The sequence below is a fragment of the Rhineura floridana genome, chromosome 11 (genome assembly GCF_030035675.1).
Source record: "Rhineura floridana isolate rRhiFlo1 chromosome 11, rRhiFlo1.hap2, whole genome shotgun sequence".
NCBI classification, from domain to species: domain Eukaryota; kingdom Metazoa; phylum Chordata; class Lepidosauria; order Squamata; family Rhineuridae; genus Rhineura; species Rhineura floridana.
The window spans coordinates 43,743,437-43,764,252 of NC_084490.1; the positions used below are offsets into that span (position 1 = coordinate 43,743,437).

General features: G+C 43.1%; 1 protein-coding gene across 4 annotated transcripts in view; it reads left to right on the forward strand.

Moving 5' to 3' along the window:
• Window positions 1-8,246, forward strand: part of CALCOCO2 (calcium binding and coiled-coil domain 2) — a 43,563-nt gene extending 35,317 nt beyond the window's left edge. For all 4 annotated transcript variants that reach the window (XM_061590580.1, XM_061590579.1, XM_061590578.1 and 1 more), the window contains 2 exons: window positions 4,048-4,076; window positions 4,681-8,246. In XM_061590580.1, coding sequence (XP_061446564.1) covers window positions 4,048-4,076; window positions 4,681-4,857 — 206 coding nt within the window. In that variant the 3' untranslated portion in view covers window positions 4,858-8,246. The remainder of the gene's footprint in view (window positions 1-4,047; window positions 4,077-4,680) is intronic.
• The last annotated feature ends 12,570 nt before the right edge of the window (window positions 8,247-20,816 follow it).

Genomic DNA, 20,816 nt, shown 5'->3' on the forward strand with positions numbered 1-20,816 from the left:
GCATTTCTCGCTCCATATATGGTAAGAGCCTTTGTTGTAGAATCTTGAGCATTACTTTACTTGCATGGGATATTAAGGCAATAGTTCGATAATTACTGCATTCCCTGGGATCCCCTTTCTTTGGAATTGAGATGTATATGGAACGCTTCCAGTCTGTGGGCCATTGTTTAGTTTTCCATATTTCTTGACAGATTTTAGTCAAAATTTGGACTGATTCAGTCTCAGTAGCTTGTAACAACTCTATTGGTATGCCATCTATTACTGGTGATTTGTTTCTTCCAAGTATTTTAAGAGCAGCTTTCACCTCACATTCTAAAACTTCTGGTTCTTCATCATATGGTTCCTCCGTGAATGAATCTGTCATCCTTGCATCTCTTTTATAGAGTTCTTCAGTGTATTGCTTCCATCTTCCTTTTATTTCATCTCGGTCAGTCAGTGTGTTTCCCTGTTGATTATTCAACATCCCTACTCTTGGTTTAAATTTCCCTTTCATTTCTCTAATCTTTTGGAACAGGGCTCTTGTTCTACCCTTTTTGTTGTCCTCTTCTATTTCTATACAGTAACTATTGTAATAGCTCTCTTTGTCCCTACGTACTAGTCGCTGTATTGTTGCATTTAGAGTTCTGACTGTGTTTCTATCTCCTCTTGCTTTTGCTTTCCTTCTCTCTTTAACCATTTGAAGAGTTTCTTCAGTCATCCATTGGGGTCTTTCTTTTTAACTAGAGGTATTGTCTTTTTGCATTCTTCTCTGATAACGTCTCTGACTTCATTCCATTGTTCTTCTGGTTCTCTGTCAACTAAGTTTAAAGCCTCAAACCTGTTCCTTATTTGATCTTTATATGCTTCTGGGATGTTATTTAAATTTTATTTTGGCATTATGATTGCTTTGTTGGTCTTCTTTAGCTTTACTCTGATTTTCGATACGACCAGTTCATGATCTGTACCGCAGTCTGCTCCTGGTCTTGTTTTTGCAGAAAGTATGGAACGTCTCCATCTTCTGCTACCAATTATATAATCAATTTGATTCCTATATTGACCATTTGGTGATGTCCACGTGTATAGTCTTTTCGATTGATCACTAGACTATGCAGCAGTAAATGTGGTGAACAGGAGGAAAGACAGGGTTGGCTCTGAAACTTGCTTCAGGAACTATTTCAGGGTGGTAGTACTAGTTCAAAAAACCACTGAGGCCTGCTCCAAGACTGTCCTCTTCTGTTTGGAGTACTGAGGACTGCTGGAAGGGAATGAAGTAATAAGGTTAGGGCTTTTCTTTTTCTTTTTTTATTAAAGGCCAAGTCTCTATTCAGGAGACTTGTGGGAAAAGCCAATAGTGCCACCCTGTGGTCTTCATATGTACAGGAGTGTTCTTAGTTAGCTCTGTTCCAATGAAACTTCTGTTCTTTCTTTTTGAAAATAGATAATAATCATTTATGCCCCGCTAATCTATTAAAAGCATCCAGAGCAACAGACAGCATAATCATAAAATGGGGGTAACCAACACGGTGCCTTCCAGATGTTTTGGACTACAATTTCGATCGACCCCAACCAGTATGGCCAATGGTCAAGGATGATGTGAGTTGTCATCCAAAACATCTGGGGGCTACCACATTGGCTACCTCTGACATAAAACCATAATATTCAATATTTTTAAAAACACAACAAATTTCTAAAGGCAAAGTGCTTACGTGACATTTAAAACAAAAAACACAAACCTAAATACAAGAGTAAAAGACATTGCTGTTAAAACTGGCGGCAGTAAAACTGGGTGTTGAACATGACAAGCAACACATGACGCATATCACACATTTCAAAATAATAGTGTCTTCACTATTCAGTTTCTGGCAAAAGACCCAGTAAATCTCCAGAGATGGCACTGAGAACAAGGCATCTGACATGGATCTTAATTCCTGGATAGGCCTGTATGGGAGCAAGCAGTGCCAGCCTAAGGGGACCAGATGCCTAAGCCATTTAGGGCTTTAAAGCACTTTGAACTGAGCCTGGAAGCAAATAGGAAGCCACTGGAGTTGATATAAGATTGGAGCAACAGGCTCGGATTGCAAGGACCAGACAATGTCAGGCCTCCACATTTTGGACCAATTGAAGTTTCTGGACTGTCTTCAAAAGGAAGACCCACATAGAATGAATTACAATGGTGAGGTCACAGCTGGTGTGTAGGCCAAAGCTGATTAAAGACACTCCTCACATCTGCTACCACGTGAGCATGGAGGAAGAGCAATGGATCAAGGTGTAACTCAAGCTATATACCTGCTCCCTCAGAGAGAGTGCGACCCCATCAAGAATAGGTTGAACCATCTCCCCTAGATCACAAGCGTTGCTGTTTAATTGTAACTCTCATCCATCCAGTGTCTGACTCCAAATATTGGTTTATTGCTGCCACTGCCTCCTTTTGATTGGACAATGGAAACGAAACATAGAGCTGAGTGTTGTTTGCATACTGATGACATCTCAGCCCAAATCTCTGTGTGGTTTCATATACATATTAAAGCATAGGAGATTGGATGGAACCTCACGGAAACCCAAAGGCCAGGAATGGAACAGCAGTCCCCAAACACCACCTTCCGGGTCCAGCTTTCCACTTAGGAATGGAACCACTCAAGAGCAGTATAGTCTTATACCCATTACCGCCAGACAGCTCAATGGAATCCCATAGTCACTGGTATCAAAAGCCACTGAGAGATCAAGGAGAATCAGCAGGGCAGCACTCCTTCTATCCATCACCTGGTTCAGGTGATCTGCCAGGGCAATCAAGATACTTTCTGTTCCAAAGCTTGGCCAAAACCCAGTCTAGAATGGATCCAAATCAGTTGCATTCAGAAAACCCTGGAGCTGATGTGCTTAAACAGCTACTAAGGCATGAAAGACTGAATATAGGATGATTATTAATATCACCAGGATAAAGGGTATATTTCTTTGATGAGGATCTTGTCACAGCCTCCTTTATAACTGTGGGAACCGGTCGATCTCTAATGGAGGCACCGATTACCGCTGAGTCCCAATTAGATGTGCCTGATATTAAGCAGCCAAGATGGACAAGGGTCAAACATACAAGTGGTTGTTCTCACTTTGCCAAGGAAGTATGTCCATGTTCTCAGGGCAGACAATCTGAATGGTATCCATGAAAACTGGAACAGATGGTGCTATAGTATCTTCCGTCTCTGAACTTGTCTCAAAAGTGTGTTAAAGTTGGAATGGTTTCAACTGTTTTTATCTGCAGAATGTCTTGCAAAGTGGTCACTTCTCCATCTTGGCCAGATTGTATCACTTTTCACTACCCAAAAGACCTTCGATGGGCAACACTGAGCAATGGTGGTGAAGAAATCTGACTTCTTCACAATCATCACAGCTGCAGAGTAGACCCTAATATTCCTGTCTGTGTTCAGTTGGATTCCTCTGCCATTTACATTCTGATTGTCTTAAGAAGAAAGCCCAACTCTATGAATAGGGAGAAGATATTTAGGACCATTTGTGTCAATAGCCTGGGTCATTGCTTTATCTCAAAGATCTGTCGGGGTAGTGACAGAATAGCCAGACATGCAAGCAGGAAAGTCCCCAAGAGGCATCAGGAATCCATTCAGATCCATAAGCCTTTGGGGGGTAAACGAGGTGAATGGGCCCCCCACATCCATGTGGGGTATTAGATGTAACCAACAGACCATACTCGACCAGCTAATAATCTATCTGTGCCAACAGAACCAATGAAGGTTCCCCCATGCACAGATCAAGATCATCCTGACCTGAACACCAAATTTACTGCATGCCCAGCTAAGTCCATTATGCTAGATCCAGTTTGATGAGTCATGCCTATGGTTCTATTGGTGGCCATGAAGTCCCAAACTGCTCCCAGCATTCTCACTTACAGTGCAGTTCTACACATCTCTACTCATAAGCTGCCAATCACTGCCAATTATCTCACCAGTGCCACCCATCAGTCTCTTTGTGTGTCACTTATGCTATAGACAAGAAACCAGTTCATGTCAGAGCATTGCATTTTCTTGCTATGGCTAAGATGTGCTCTCTGTTTTGCAGCAAACCCAGCAATTCCTGAGACAGACTTGGTAAGTGTGCATGTGTGTTTCATGGGTTTTTAGGGGAAAACTCAATATGACTGTGGGTGTCCTGGAAGACGGAGCCTTATCTGTTCTATTTCATTTGTTCCCTTCATTGTTATTACTATAGCACCATCCATATACGTTATGTTCATTCAAAGAATATATTGGCTTTTCCTCCTCACACTTAACTCCTTTCCTTGGTGATCCTAAGAAGGCAAATCCTCTGAAATTTCCAGTCAGAGCCCAATACCTTGCAACCTTAATTGGGCGCCCATCTGTAATTGTTCTTTCTTACCACTTTTTTTTTATTTCCCCATGCTCTCCTCCCCTATTTAAAATTTCTGCCTGTTTTTAAGCTGCTTTGGCAGAAAGTACCACCTGAAGGATGAGAGAGGCAAATGGGCTGGTGCTTCTAGGCCTGTAGAGTCTGTCCCCTGTGGCCTTATTGCCCTTTTCCCCCCAGGTATTTGTGTCTCCACTTAGTCGCTTGCCACTAAACCAGAGAATCTTGTCTTGTTCATTTGCTGTTCATGTTTAAGTGTGCATTGTGCTGTTCTGGAGCAGATGTTCTCCTTTGGTTCCACTTTTTTTCATGCTCCCCACTATTTAGGTCTCCATGAGAAAATGTCCCATGTGCAATGAAGTATTTCCTAATGACATTGGGGAGCAGCACTATTCGGATCATGTGCAGAGCCACCTTCTGGAGTGCCCGTACTGTGACAAGAGCTTTGACAAATCCAACAAGCAAGTGTATGACGACCATGTCTTCTGCCATGGCTTAGACTAAGTTTCTACGTACTTTCATCAGCTACAATGGATAGTGCCTCTTTCTCTCCCTTTTACCCCTTTATTCTTTTTTATGTGACAGAGACTGGCACAGAATGATTTCTGTAGGAAGTCTGCTGCTGTTAAACTTGGCATGCCAGGGTAAAACCTGTTGTTGGGACTGCAGTGTCGATCAATTCCTTCCTTTTATTATGCAAACCTGTTTAAATTACATATGCACTATGCTTCTGCTGTGGAAAAGGGTACATATTTCCTGACTAAGTATGTCCTTCAACTGCTTAAAACGTGTTATAGGTTATGTCAAAGGGAGGAGTCGTTCTTTCCCCCCACCCTGGCATGCATTTTATTACAGTGAACTGTGATTTTCTTACTATATGTTTGTAATTGACAGAGATCTCTCCAGCTTAAGAGATTTGTTTTGTTAACATAGTTTGGCTAGCTGTGTAACCTATAGAAATTCCACCTTTGATTGCTTTGTATTCAGTTCACATTAAAGGGTGGGGATAAGCATGAAAAAACCCATAAGCGGTAGCAGCCTTGCTCGCCTTTGTGTTGTTTTTACACAAGTAAGAAGACAGGAATGTCTGTGCCCACCTCTGTTGCATCAGATCTTGGAGGCAGTGCTCCTGAAAGGTAGAGTTCAGAAAAAAGGGCCATGGATATTGTTTTGACTGAAGTTCTAGACAAGGGCCTAGTGTCCAGAATAGAAGCATGATGCATAACTGAAAATTAAGCCAGTATGTCTCAAGCCTTCAAAAAGCCGCTTCACAGATACTACTGCCATAGTCAATGACTAGGATGCTCAAGGGGGTGTAGTTTGAGAAACAAAAGAGGAATGGGTGGTGGGCCAGCATTTCATAATCACCACCCCACACACCCATAATTCCCCAAAGTGGCCAGCCAGCAAGTTCGGTAGCCACAGGATCACTTTCTGCATGCATCTTTTGTTTCTAGGTCGCCAACTGGGAAAAGAGTGGCAGTTGGCATCCCTGAGAGGAATCAGATTCACAGCAGTAGGGTGGTGACTCCAGTTCCTGCCCGTTACACTATCGGCAGAGTTCACCAAGCAGTCAAGAACTGTTGGAATAGGCAAACTTGCATGTTCCCTTGTAAAAGGGAGATGTTCCCTTTAGAGGATATTTGGGAAATATCCCATGTACCTGTTTACCATGATGTAACAAGAACAGCATGTCTTACACAGTTTATCTGAGGTGAATTGTGCTCAAAACAGTGATGGCATCAGGAAAAAAATATTGGCATAGAAGAGGGCAAAAAGGAGCATAGTGGATTGGGGGGCAAGCGCTACTTGTGATAAGTTTTTGTTTGTTTAGGAAGATCCTAACGCACTTACATCTTGCAACAAGAGTCTGACCTTAAAAACACATTTGCTCAGAAATAAATCCCAGTGATTTTAGTGGGCTTTACTTCCAAGTAAGTATTCTTTGGAAATGCAGACTCTGGTGCCACATATGCCTCTAAGCCTGCGAGACAAAGCCTGTCTGTACATGTCCTCCCCATGGAATAAAGAACTTGGGGGAGAGGGGGATTGGAACAGTCATTAAGTAAAAATTAACAGTGATATTCAGTGGTAGTCCTCAGAAGCAGACCCGTTGATGTTAGTAGGCTTGACAAAATTAATTTCACTGGGTCCACTCTGAGTAGGTCTTAAATTGAATGCAATCCTCAAGAGTTGAAACTCTGCTAATACAGAACATGTAATATGTAAGCTACATTGTTATTTTCTGTATTTACTCTGTTTTCTTCACCTTGTTCTGCCAGGCTGTGAGGCAATAGCTGTTTCTCAGGCTGCTTTGAAACCTCCTGTCTATTTAGCCCATGGGATGTAAGGCTCAGGACTTCAAAGCAGTTCTGTTTTAAGAATTTTTTTAATCCTCTTAAGATCTACTGCCTCTAATTGGTAACTCAGGAATCAAAGTAACAGCATAAAAAACATTTTAATGGAACAGAATCTTTGTGTCTTCATTGCTGTTTGGGAACTTGCTAGGCTTGGCCCAGACTTTGATTCTCTCATTTTAAAGAATCTGTGTTCAGCCCATATTCCTGATGTTTAGAACTGAACCAGTCTGTAGAATTCTTGTTGCATTCCTTGAGAAATACAATTTGATGTTGATGTTGACATGTTCTCCTATACAAGACCAAAAGCTGTAACATGGTGAATTACCTACTGTGTACTGATTACTGATAAACATCTAATGTTGTTGGGGAATCTATTTTGAGTTTTAATAGCATTCTGTTTTCAACTACACTTGATAATTGCTTTTTAAGAGGATGGTATGTTGACATTTCTTCCAGTGCTGAAAAACTAAAGTTGTATTGGTCAGCCTCCTGTAGTTTAATAAGTGGACTTGGTCTCTTGTCTTATTTCAAGGCAGTCACCGGCTAACTTTTTCCTTTAGATTCTATTGGTTAGAATATGAGAGAGAACTGAACATAAGAAGAGTTCTGTTAAATCAGGCCAAAGGTTATCCTAATCTCCATGGGAAGCCTGCAAGCAGAACCTGAGTGCAACAACACTGTCCCCGCCTGGAATTACCAGCAAGTGGTATTCAGAGGCATACCAGTGCATGATTCATTTTATTTATTTAATTTATTTTTTCAGTTTGCCAGGCACTCTGGGCTCCTTCAGGAAAAAGGATGGGATGTAAACACATCAATAATATATATTTTTTAATTCTAAAAACAGGCCAAAAACATTATCTCAACCAGTGATTTCCGAGTTGCCAGGGACAGTAACTTTCAGTCATCAAATGCTCAGGTGGACAGGAATGTTTTTAAATTCCTCCTGAAAGTCAATAATGAGGGAGACAAATGCACCTCACCAGGGGTGCATTTGACAAACGGAGCTGTCAGTGAAAAGGCCCTGTCACAGGTCAATGACAACTGGGCAGTCCTCCTAACACCTCGCTGCCACTCCTTACCTGCCTCCCCTGCTTGAAATGACCAATTTACCATGCCTAATCCAACTCTGATTATTGACAGAAAACCATCCTAGGGTTACAAAGATGTACAAGAACAGCGAGGGAGCTAAATGTGTACTTAGCAGAGTAGATAGAATGGCTATATCCACATTCAGAGTTTCTGAGAGCAAAACAGTTGGGGAGATTAAATCAATAGCTTTCAAAATAAAGAACTGAAATCTGGTTTCTCATACACAGTCTATGAACCCCATTTCTTAAAGTGCTGACAGCCCTAAAGCTTTTTATACCATGTTTAAGGCAGACTCAGGAGAAATAGTAAATATTAAGATATTTTAATAAGCAGTATTTAAAAATTATTCCAGTTTTATTAATTGTTGCTAGGTAACATTTATAGATTGCTTTTCAGTTAAAGAAATGTAAAGTGGTTTGCAAAACTGTCAACTTTTAAAACTAATAAAACAATTTAAGAAAACAAGTGGCAAAATGCAGTCCAAAGTCATTTTTAAAAAATCATTTGGGTTATCAATATGACATGAGAGAAGAAGGGGGGGCCCTTTCCAATACCCACATGGAACAAGTGGCAATGTAGAAGGAAAATAAATCATATTCCTTACAAAACCAAAATAGACTTTACTAGCCAAGGGGCTAGATATCATAGTTGTGGGGCTGATTGTTCAGGTTTTGAAGTCCAGGAGTTTTCAGTTTCATTTTGTATTCTAGCTAATGATATCTAGAATAAAAAGTAAAGGTAGCTGTGTTGGCCCATAAGAAACATTCCAAAATCCATGTTAGGGCAATACCTTCAGTGGGGCAAACAAAATACCACAAAACTCAAGAACAGGCCAATAGAGCTATGTACCCTTGTTGGCAGACTGGCTACGAGCCTATAAACCTGAGAGACACCCACCCCAACATGGCCTATATGATTTTTAAAATGGCTTCAAGTTTGGCTCACTTTGCAAACAGGCTGCTTGAGAACCAATGGGAAAAGTAGGTGAAAGAGTTAAGTCATTGTCTCAACTGAGAGGATATTGCCAGTGATATGTACAGGACATGGCCTTTGGCAATCTCAAAAGCAATGGTAAAATTTTGGCCCTCAAGAGAGGAGCCCATTGTTCAAATCTATCTTATCAAGCTAGATAACAAGTGAATGCCAACGCCTGTCTTCACAAAAGAAAAGCCCATTACCCTGACCATACAACTCATAATAGGTATGGAGATTAAGGAAGAACACCCACCTGATCCAATCAATTCTGCATTCTCCTTTGAAGCTTTTGTTCAGAGAGTTATAAAAACTGGACTCCTAGAGCAGTGCTGGATTCTGGGCCCTGCTTGCCCAGTCCAACTATGAAATCACCTACTGAACTACTGGTTCTGGGTTCTGGTTACCCAGTTCCACTCTGCTGAATATCACTTTACCTGAAATCACCTGCTGAATCACTTAGCCAGAACCCAGGGCTCTGACTCTCCCCTGCTTTTCCTTTACTATATCTGGACTCCTGCCTGCTGAAACAGAGGTCCCCGCTTGCTGGAGCCGGTTCAAAAGCCCTTTTCAGGGCCCCCCTGCTTTCTCCTAGACCTTTGCCAGCCAAAGCACAGATCCAAGAAGCCATTTCAGGGCCTGCCTGCTATATTTGCTGTTTCCCTGCTTGATCCAGCAGTTTCAACATGCTCTAGTTCTACTTCCAGATTGCCCACCAGGGCTACAAAAAGTATATCTTATGCTCTATCCTGTCTTCTGGAGGTTCTTTCCCTACAAATTGTGGCCACCACATGCTCTGTTCAAGATCAGGCACAGCCAACGTGTAGCGCAATGAAGGACTGCCTTCCTTTCTGTAGACAATTAGTTCATTGGATCAACTCTAGGGGGTGCGGTGTAGAAATTCCCTTCCTGTTTTGTTGGTAGGGGACACGCTGGAAGTTTTGCAGCCTAGCTCTCTGACAGGAGGTTTTGCAGCACCTATAAGGAAGTACTGTTGTACTGATAATCCTGGATTTCCTGGTTACTTTTGATGACATGGGGGTTTATTTTGATGCCGTGGTAAAATATACAGCTGCTCATAGAAAGCAATGTAGAAAGCAAGGCCTTTATCTTGCAACCTGGCAGCACTGGGTCCTATTCTCTCCTTTTCTCCGAAGTAGAAGTGTAGAAAGAACTGCATGCTCTTATCAAACCAAGGTCATTGTTTGGAGGAGAGGGAAATGTGATTTCTTCTCCCTCCCCCATGCGCTACAAACATGTCCTGTACCAAAATGCTAAGATAGTTCACTATTATTATTTCTCTAATAGAGATAGACAGGGTGAATTAGGAAGTTGTGCCAAAGGCTTCACAGTTAAGGGTTGTGTGCGGTGGTGGAGGAAAAAGCTTTAATTTTCATGTACTGAAGGTGAACTGAATGGTCCTGTGACTTATTAATTGGCCTGTGAAATGCAGCTACCCGTAGACCAGTGGTTCCCAACCTGGGGGCTGTAAACCCCCAAGGGGGCCACAAAGTAATCCGGGGGGGGCGCAAACAGTAAAGAAATGTATTATTTTTTTAAAAAAGGTCTTCAGTCCCTGAACGCTGTCTGCTCCCCACTGCCCCTGCAGGTGACACCTCCCCCTTTCTCCAAACAAGAGGGAGGGCTTTTGCTGAAGCAGCAGAGCATCTTTCAGGCACGCCGAGGGCAGGCGTCTGCCTATAAAACATGTGGCAGACGCTGAAGTAGACGGAGGATGGAGCTACCAGGAAGAAGAGGGAATTGCTATCACTGATTTCCATCTCCGCACTTGCTGAGAACAAGACGAGAGTGCTTTTTGTGAAGCAAGAAGAAGCAAGGCTGCAAGGAAAGACTGCTTTCTCCCTTCCTTCCCAGTAGCCTGCCTGCCTGCTCTTCTTGGCTCCTGCTTCACTGTCACCTCCTTTTAAAAATTATTCTTAAGAACATAAGAACATAAGAAGAGCCTGCTGGATCAGGCCAGTGGCCCATCTAGTCCAGCATCCTGTTCTCACAGTGGCCAACCAGGTGCCTGGGGGAAGCCCGCAAGCAGGACCCGAGTGCAAGAACACTCTCCCCTCCTGAGGCTTCCGGCAACTGGTTTTCAGAAGCATGATGCCTCTGATTAGGGTGGCAGAGCACAGCCATCACGGCTAGTAGCCATTGATAGCCCTGTCCTCCATGAATTTGTCTAATCTTCTTTTAAAGCCATCCAAGCTGGTGGCCATTACTGTATCTTGTGGGAGCAAATTCCATAGTTTAACTATGCGCTGAGTAAAGAAGTACTTCCTTTTGTCTGTCCTGAATCTTCCAACATTCAGCTTCTTTGAATGTCCACGAGTTCTAGTATTATGAGAGAGGGAGAAGAACTTTTCTCTATCCACTTTCTCAATGCCATGCATAATTTTATACACTTCTATCATGTCTCCTCTGACCCGCCTTTTCTCTAAACTAAAAAGCCCCAAATGCTGCAACCTTTCCTCGTAAGGGAGTCGCTCCATCCCCTTGATCATTCTGGTTGCCCTCTTCTGAACCTTTTCCAACTCTATAATATCCTTTTTGAGATGAGGCGACCAGAACTGTACACAGTATTCCAAATGCACCATAGATTTATACAATGGCATTATGATATCGGCTGTTTTATTTTCAATACCTTTCCTAATTATCGCTAGCATGGAATTTGCCTTTTTCACAGCTGCCGCACACTGGGTCGACATTTTCATCGTGCTGTCCACTACAACCCCGAGGTCTCTCTCCTGGTCGGTCACCGCCAGTTCAGACCCCATGAGCGTATATGTGAAATTCAGATTTTTTGCTCCAATATGCATAATTTTACACTTGTTTATATTGAATTGCATTTGCCATTTTTCCGCCCATTCACTCAGTTTGGAGAGGTCTTTTTGGAGCTCTTCGCAATCCCTTTTTGTTTTAACAACCCTGAACAATTTAGTGTCATCAGCAAACTTGGCCACTTCACTGCTCACTCCTAATTCTAGGTCATTAATGAACAAGTTGAAAAGTACAGGTCCCAATACCGATCCTTGAGGGACTCCACTTTCTACAGCCCTCCATTGGGAGAACTGTCCGTTTATTCCTACTCTCTGCTTTCTGCTTCTTAACCAATTCCTTATCCACAAGAGGACCTCTCCTCTTATTCCATGACTGCTAAGCTTCCTCAGGAGCCTTTGGTGAGGTACCTTGTCAAACGCTTTTTGAAAGTCTAAGTACACTATGTCCACTGGATCACCTCTATCTATATGCTTGTTGACACTCTCAAAGAATTCTAATAGGTTACTGAGACAGGACTTTCCCTTGCAGAAGCCATGCTGGCTCTGCTTCAGCAAGGCTTGTTCTTCTATGTACTTAGTTAATCTAGCTTTAATAATACTTTCTACCAGTTTTCCAGGGACAGAAGTTAAGCTAACTGGCCTGTAATTTCCGGGATCCCCTCTGGATCCCTTTTTGAAGATTGGCGTTACATTTGCCACTTTCCAGTCCTCAGGCATGGAGGAGGACCCAAGGGACAAGTTACATATTTTAGTTAGCAGATCAGCAATTTCACATTTGAGTTCTTTGAGAACTCTCGGGTGGATGCCATCCGGGCCCGGTGATTTGTCAGTTTTTATATTGTCCATTAAGCTTAGAACTTCCTCTCTCGTTACCACTATTTGTCTCAGTTCCTCAGAATCCCTTCCTGCAAATGTTAGTTCAGGTTCAGGGATCTGCCCTATATCTTCCACTGTGAAGACAGATGCAAAGAATTCATTTAGCTTCTCTGCAATCTCCTTATCGTTCTTTAGTACACCTTTGACTCCCTTATCATCCAAGGGTCCAATTGTCTCCCTAGATGGTCTCCTGCTTTGAATGTATTTATAGAATTTTTTGTTGTTGGTTTTTATGTTCTTAGCAATGTGCTCCTCAAATTCTTTTTTAGCATCCCTTATTGTCTTCTTGCATTTCTTTTGCCAGAGTTTGTGTTCTTTTTTATTTTCTCCATTTGGACAAGACTTCCATTTTTTGAAGGAAGACTTTTTGCCTCTAAGAGCTTCCTTGACTTTGCTCGTTAACCATGCTGGCATCTTCTTGCCCCTGCCGGTACCTTTTCTGGTCTGCGGTATGCACTCCAGTTGAGCTTCTAATATAGTGTTTTTAAACAACTTCCAAGCATTTTCGAGTGATGTGACCCTCTGGACTTTGTTTTTCAGTTTTCTTTTTACCAATCCCCTCATTTTTGTGAAGTTTCCTCTTTTGAAGTCAAATGTGACCGTGTTGGATTTTCTTGGCAATTGGCCAGTTACATGTATGTTTAATTTAATAGCACTGCGGTCACTGCTCCCAATCGGTTCAACAACACTTACATCTCGCACCAGGTCCCGGTCCCCACTGAGGATTAAGTCCAGGGTTGCTGTCCCTCTGGTCGGTTCCATGACCAACTGGTCTAGGGAATAGTCATTTAGAATATCTAGAAACTTTGCTTCTTTGTCATGACTGGAACACATATGCAGCCAGTCTATGTCCGTGTAGTTGAAGTCACCCATTACTACCACATTTCCTAGTTTGGATGCTTCCTCAATTTCATATCTCATCTCCAGGTCTGCCTGAGCATTTTGATCAGGGGGACGATAGATCGTTCCCAGTATTAAGTCCCTCCTGGGGCATGGTATCACCACCCACAACGATTCTGTGGAGGAGTCTGCCTCTTTTGGGGTTTCGAGCTTGCTGGATTCAATGCCTTCTTTCACGTATAGAGCGACTCCGCCACCAATACGTCCTTCCCTGTCCTTCCGATATAGTTTATATCCAGGGATAACCGTATCCCACTGGTTTTCTCCATTCCACCAGGTCTCCGTTATGCTCACTATATCAATGCTCTCCTCTAAGACCAAGCACTCCAGTTCTCCCATCTTGGTTCGCAGGCTCCTAGCATTAGCGTACAGGCACTTGTAAGCAGTGTCTCTCTTCAAGTGTCTTTGGCACTTGTGGTTAGGCCTGTGGTAATTTTGCTCTTCTGAATTTATATCCTGTGCCCCTGCTCTCACAATGCCTACTTCTAGGCCTACCCCTTTTAAAATTTCATCATTTCTTTGGTTTTTATCCCAGGGGGGAGGTTTATTCCGAACCGTGAGGTCGCCCAGATGGAGCCAAGGATCAGTAAGAAACCCCAGGACTTGCTCGCCCTCCATCTCTGATGCTGTGTGTGTGCCAGCATCCCCCCTTTCTTCCACATACACTCTATCCCCCCAATCTCTCTCCGCAAGATGCTGTGGCAGTTGAGGGCTTTCCCCCTCCCATGTGCCTGAATGCGTGCATGTGATGTTCCTATATATTAGTGTATATATGGTAAGTGCTGGTTGTTTAGAGTATACATGGTAAGTAGTGAAAGAGGAGGGGGAGTGAATGGGCAATAGAATGCTTAATGATTGACTGAATGTTTAAAATGGCTGACAGTATAAATGAAAAGATGACAGGTAAATCTGGGTGAATGTGAGGTGGTAAATTGTGGAATGGGGGGAGAAGAGAAAGAGTGGATTGCTTGGTGGGGTTTGAGAGAGTTGTTTGTCAGGAGAGAGTGAAGAAGGAGGGAGGTGGAGTTCGGATTAGTATTGAGTAAAACCATATGCTTATGTGCCTTAAGAAGAAATCTTGTTAATCTTGTTAGCTTTGTTATCTGTAATAAATACTTAATTTGGTTTACCAAAGGCCTGATCCTTGGCTGGGGTTTCACAGACCAGAAGGGAGGGTAAGGTAATGACCAAGGCTGAAGGGGAACTGTAACAAATGGTGGCAGCGGTGAAGAGAATAACAATACAAGTATTCAGAGTCTCTGGGAATACTAGTATTGGGACGTTACTGGTGGTTGCCTAGCAGGGGGATCTGTTGAGATCTGTGCTAGAGCGGATAGGTAAACCATAAGAGAGTGTGGTCCGGACTGGTGAAGTCCCTGGTGGTGCCTAGAGACAGGCAGTAACCACGAGCAGGTAGGAACCTGACAGGGAGAGCCAGGGAAGGACGCATCACAGTGCACGCCTGCAGATGCTTGCAAGAGGGGGCGGGGTGGGTGTGTGCACGCACGCACATGCACTGATCTATCTTCAGTTCCGCTCTCATTCCTCAAATGCGTGCTAACCAAGTCATTGGTTCTGATAATCATCCGAAGGCTTAACAGCACTAACTGTCCAACTTAAACCATATACCCTGTTGTCTGTAGTGCGCAATCTAGCATCCTCATCACCACACATTGCTGCTTATCGGGGGGGGGTTAAGCTCAACAGCTCAACACTGTTACCCACCGGGTTACACACATTTCAATTACAATCAGTGGCGTCACTAGCGGGAGTGCGGGGGGGTGCGGACCTCCGGTGCGCGCCTGTGATGTTCCTGCTTGTAGGGTAAATATGGTAAGTGCTGTTTATATAGAAGACATATGGTAAGTGGAGTGAAAGAGGAGGCGGGAGTACATGAGCAGTAGAATGCTGGATGATTGGCTGAGCGTTTGAGTGGCTGGGAGTATAAATGGAAGAATGACAGTTGAATCTGGGTGGATGTTAGCAGGGTGGAGAAGACGGTGTTTGGTGGTGGATGTTGGGAGTGTGGAGAAAGAGGTGTTTGAGGGTGGAGGTCAGGAGTGTGGAGAAAGAGGGAGTTGGAGTTCTGATTAATAATAAGTCAAGTACAAAACAGGAATAGATGAAACCATACGTTTGTGAAACATTCTAAAACTAATCTTGTTATTTCTGATATTTAATAAATACTTATTTGGTTTACCAAAGGCCTGATCCTTGGCTGGAGGATATACATACCAGAAGGGAGGGCAAGGTAATTACCAAGGCTGAACAGAAACAGTATCTAATGGTGGCAGCGGTGAAGGGAAGAATAATAACAATTCAAGTATCCAGAGCAACCCAGAGTTGTATGTGTTATCTATAAAGATACAAGGGAGTTGGAACAGCATAAGCACGCAGTCACAAAAGTAACCAGCTAGAGAGAGACTCAGGCAAAGTCTCTGGGAGTATTGGTTATAGGACGTGACTGGTGGTGCTGCCTAGCAGGGGGATCTAGTGAGATCTGTGCTAGAGCGGAGTGAGAAACCATAAAAAAGGACGGTCCGGACTGGTGGTATCCCTGGTGGTGCCTAGTGAAAGGCAGTAGCCACAAGCAGGTGGGAACCTGACAGGGAGAACCAGGGAAGGGCGTCACGTGTGGTGGCTGTAGCGGTGGGATACGAACAATAGACAGTCCCTAGAAGTGGTGTGGCTAAAAGAAATAACAAATAAAGATTACTTGTGAGAGTGACTGGCAAAGAGTGTGTGGCAAGGTGTGAGTGAACTCCTAAAACATGGCTGAATATATACAGATGAAAAGAGAGGAGCTGGTGGAGAAGTGCATAACATTCAATTTACCTCACGAGGGTAAAGGGGTAGATGAATTGCGAGTAGCACTGATAGCATTCACATCTGTCCAACAAAAACAACCTGTCAAAGAGAACCCAGAAGGGTATTCAAGCAATCCCGCTTATATAGAGTATTTAAGAGAGAAGTTGAGAAAGGAAAGTGAGGAAAAAGATAAGTACAGAGAGATTGAGATGATGAAACTGAGGATGGAGATTGGGGAAAAAGAAAAGCAGCGGGAGTTGGAAATTGAGAGAATGAGAGTGGATGCTGAAATACAGGTGGAAAAGTTAAAATTTGAAAGAGAGACGTTTCATTCTGATGAAACAAGAAAGGACAGAAATGAAACAAAGATAAAGGTTACACCAAAAGATTTTGCAGTGTTTGAGCCTGGACAAGATCCACCAGAAATAAGGCTCCTTGTCAAAGACCGTTCCCCTACATCTGTTCAAGAGGCCGCAGAGTTGGCAGATCACTTTGCCTCCAATAGAACTGGCTGGGTGGGGAAAACATCAAGAGAGTTTAAACCCAGACCATATAATGGTGGCAGAAAGGATGTGGTACCACAGCGAGTGAGTCCTCCAATAAAGTCTGAAGGGCACAGGACACCCCAGAGTGGATCTGTGTACCCTAAAATGGAGGAGAAATTATGTTATAAATGTGGTAGACCGGGGCACCTACGTTTTCAATGTGAGGTTGCCAACCCCATTGGTAATCCTGCTCAGGGAAGGGCAGTGAAAACAGAACCAAGGGAGTTAGAAACAAAGAAGGTTCAGTTCTGCCAGATAAACTGGACAAATGTAAAAGACTTTGATTTGAGTCTGAGGGAAGAAGTGAGTGTGCAAGGGGCAAATTACTGGGCATTGCTTGATACTGGTGCCGCTCAGACGTTACTGAGGCCAGATCTGAGAAAATCTGAGGAAATATTACCTCAGGAAACGGTGACAATCCAAGGAGTGAGGGGTCAACCAGAAAGCATACCCATGGCCCTGATAAAATTAAAGTGGAGAGGAAAGGAGGAAATATGTAAAGTAGGTATTAATGCCCAACAACAAGAACCAGTGATACTGGGAAGAGATGTTATGGGGGCACAAGGAAAAATATATGTGGTGACCAGACAACAACTTGGCAAAGCAACAGAAACCATGTTAACAGAGGCCAAAGAAAACAGGGTGGAACCTGTTATCAAGCCTAAGGTCGCCATAGCAACCCCTGGCAGGCCTGCTAAAAGAGACAAACTGTATCGAATGGTCTCTAGTGAAGAGGCAGAGCAGTTCAGGGAAGAGCTGGATAAGGATGCAAGTTTGAAGCAAATGAAGGACCAAGCCCTTACACAAAAGATTCCCTTTACTGACAATCTGAGGAATCAAATTGTGTGTGAGAATGGGATTTTATATAGACTGTGGATGCCTGCTGAGAGAGAGAATGAATGTGAACCAGTGAAACAATTGATGGTACCTAGCAAATACAGAGCCAGATTGCTAGAGGTAGCCCATGATGTCCCATGTGCAGGGCATCTTGGAATAAAGAAGACCAAGAAAAGATTGGCTGCACACTATTATTGGCCAAATATTTCTAAAGACGTAAAACAACATTGTTTATCTTGTGACATATGCCAAAAGGTGGGGAAAAGTGGAGTAAAGACAAAAGCACCATTGAAGCCCCTTCCTATAATAGGACAACCCTTTTATAGAGTGGGAATAGATTTGGTGGGCCCTTTTTCCAAACCCACAAGGCATGGCAAGAAATATCTATTGGTGGTGGTGGATTTTGCCACCAGATACCCAGATGCTGAAGCACTAAGATCCGTGGAAGCCCCTGTAGTGGCAGAGGCTTTATTAAAAATCTTTATGAGACTGGGTTTCCCTCATGAAGTGTTGACGGATCAAGGCAGTGTATTCATGGGAGAAGTGATGCAATGTATGTGGAAGTGTTGTGGTCTAAAACATTTAAAGACAACTACTTACCATCCAGCAACTAATGGGTTAACTGAGAGATTCAATGGGGTTCTGAAGGGCATGATAAGAAGTTATGTTCAAGATCACCCACAAGACTGGGATGAACGTTTGGGGTGCTTCTTATTTGCATACAGAGAAGTCCCTCAGGAGTCAACAGGTTTCTCACTCTTTGAACTGATGTTTGCTAGAAAAGTGAGGGGACCTTTGGAACTGTTAAAAAATTCATGGGAAGGGACCCTGGGAGAGTACAAAACATCTGTAGTCGATTTTGTATTAGACTTCCTCAACAAATTAGCATCAATGATGGAAGTTGTGCAAAAGAATTTAAGTCAAGCTCAGCAGAAGCAAAGTTACTGGTATGATAGAACAGCCAGAGAACGTGTGTATGATGTGGGAGATATGGTTATGGCATTCATACCCAGGAAACACGATAAATTACAGGCCAACTGGGAGGGACCATATACCATAAGGGAAAAGCTTGACACAGTGACATATGTGATAACCACAGACCAATTAACAAAGCATAAAGTGGTTCATGTAAATATGTTGAAACCTTATCACACCAGGGATGCAAAGGTGTTGCAAGTTACCTTATTCCCTGAGGGAAGTGGGCCTGAACTTCCAGATTTGGTACAGGAAAGCAAAGCAAAAGGAGGGGTAGATCAATTGGAATGGTTGGAGGAGGTGAAGAAAGAAGTCAAGAAAGAGATTCTAAGAGTTTTAAAAAATTATGGGGATCTCTTCAGCAATAAACCTGGCCGAACCAGTATAGCCAGACATTCAATTGATACTGGAAATCATGCCCCAATCAGATCTGTTCTGTACCGTGTGAATGGGAAAGTTTTGAATGAAATTAGAAAGGAGGTTGAAAACATGTTCGAACTAGGAGTGATCAGGGAATCCATCAGTCCCTGGGCCTCAAGTATTGTACTGGTTCCGAAAAAAGATGGAACCGCAAGGTTTTGTATTGATTATCGTTTAATCAATAAAATTACTGTCCCAGATGCGTATCCTATGCCTAGGATGGACGCAATGTTAGAGCTATTGGGAGCAGCAACCATTATCTCTACCATAGATCTGTGTAAAGGATTTTGGCAGATGGAATTAGACGAGCAATCCAGAGCCAAAACTGCCTTCAGTACACCAGATGGGTTATATGAGTTTGTGACTTTACCCATGGGACTAAGGAACTCACCAAGTTCTTTTCAGAGACTAATTAATACTGTGTTGCGAGGCATGTCAGATTTTGCAGTGGCCTATATCGATGACGTGGCCATTTTTAGCAAGTTGGTGCCTGAGCATGTCCAACACCTGACAGCAGTATTAGAGGCATTTAAGAAAGAAGGGCTAACAATAAAAGCCAAGAAATGCCAGTTTGGGTTGAATGAAGTGATCTATTTAGGACATAAGGTGGGGAGTGGGAAAATAACCCCCTTATGGAGCAAAGTTGAGGCAATACTATTGTGGCCCATCCCCTTAACTAAGAAACAAGTTAGGGCATTTTTAGGTGTGGCTGGTTTTTACCGTAAATTTGTAAAAGATTTTGGGGAAATCGCAACCCCCTTGCATGAGCTAACAAGGAAAAAGTGTGCTGAGCGTGTGGTGTGGATGGATGAATGTCAAAAGGCTTTTGACCTTCTGAAGCAAGCCTTGTGCTAAGGGCCTGTATTAATAGCACCAGATTACGAGCAACCATTCATCGTGGCTACGGATGCGTCGGACCTAGCGCTGGGAGTCGTCTTGCTACAAGAGAGAGGAGGCACCAGACATCCAGTGGCGTATCTTAGTCACAAGCTGACATCGAGGGAGAAGAATTATTCGTCGGTCCAAAAGGAGTGCCTAGCGGTCGTGTGGGGACTGAGCAAGTTGCGCCCATACGTGTGGGGACGAAGATTTACAGTGACGACGGATCATCGAGCATTGTTATGGTTACAGACTATGAAAAATCATAACACTATGCTGCAGAGGTGGTCCTGGGCACTACAAGATTACCAGGTGGCCTTCAAGTTCATAAAAGGCAAGGACAATGTATTGGCCGATGGACTTTCAAGGCAGGTGGCTGGGACTGCAGTGACGTGACCCAGACCTGGGTGCAAAAAAAGACATTTTCCCCAAAGAGACTTGTTTTTTATTGTTAACGCGTCGTATGAATCCTAGAGCAGGAATAATACTTTGCTGTTATTTTAAAGGGGGGGAAAATGTGATGTTCCTACTTGTAGTGTAAATATGGTAAGTGCTGTTTATATAGAAGACATATGGTAAGTGGAGTGAAAGAGGAGTGGGGAGTACATGAGCAGTAGAATGCTAGATGATTGGCTGAGCGTTTGAGTAGCTGGGAGTATAAATGGAAGAATGACAGTTGAATCTGGGTGGATGTTGGGAGTGTGGAGAAAGAGGGAGTTGGAGTTCTGATTAATAATAAGTCAAGTACAAAACAGGAATAGATGAAACCATACGCTTGTGAAACATTCTAAAACTAATCTTGTTATTTCTGATATTTAATAAATACTTACTTGGTTTACCAAAGGCCTGATCCTTGGCTGGGGGATATACATACCAGAAGGGAGGGCAAGGTAATTACCAAGGCTGAACAGAAACAGTATCTAATGGTGGCAGCGGTGAAGGGAGGGATAATAACAATTCAAGTATCCAGAGCAACCCAGAGTTGTATGCATTATCTATAAAGATACAAGGGG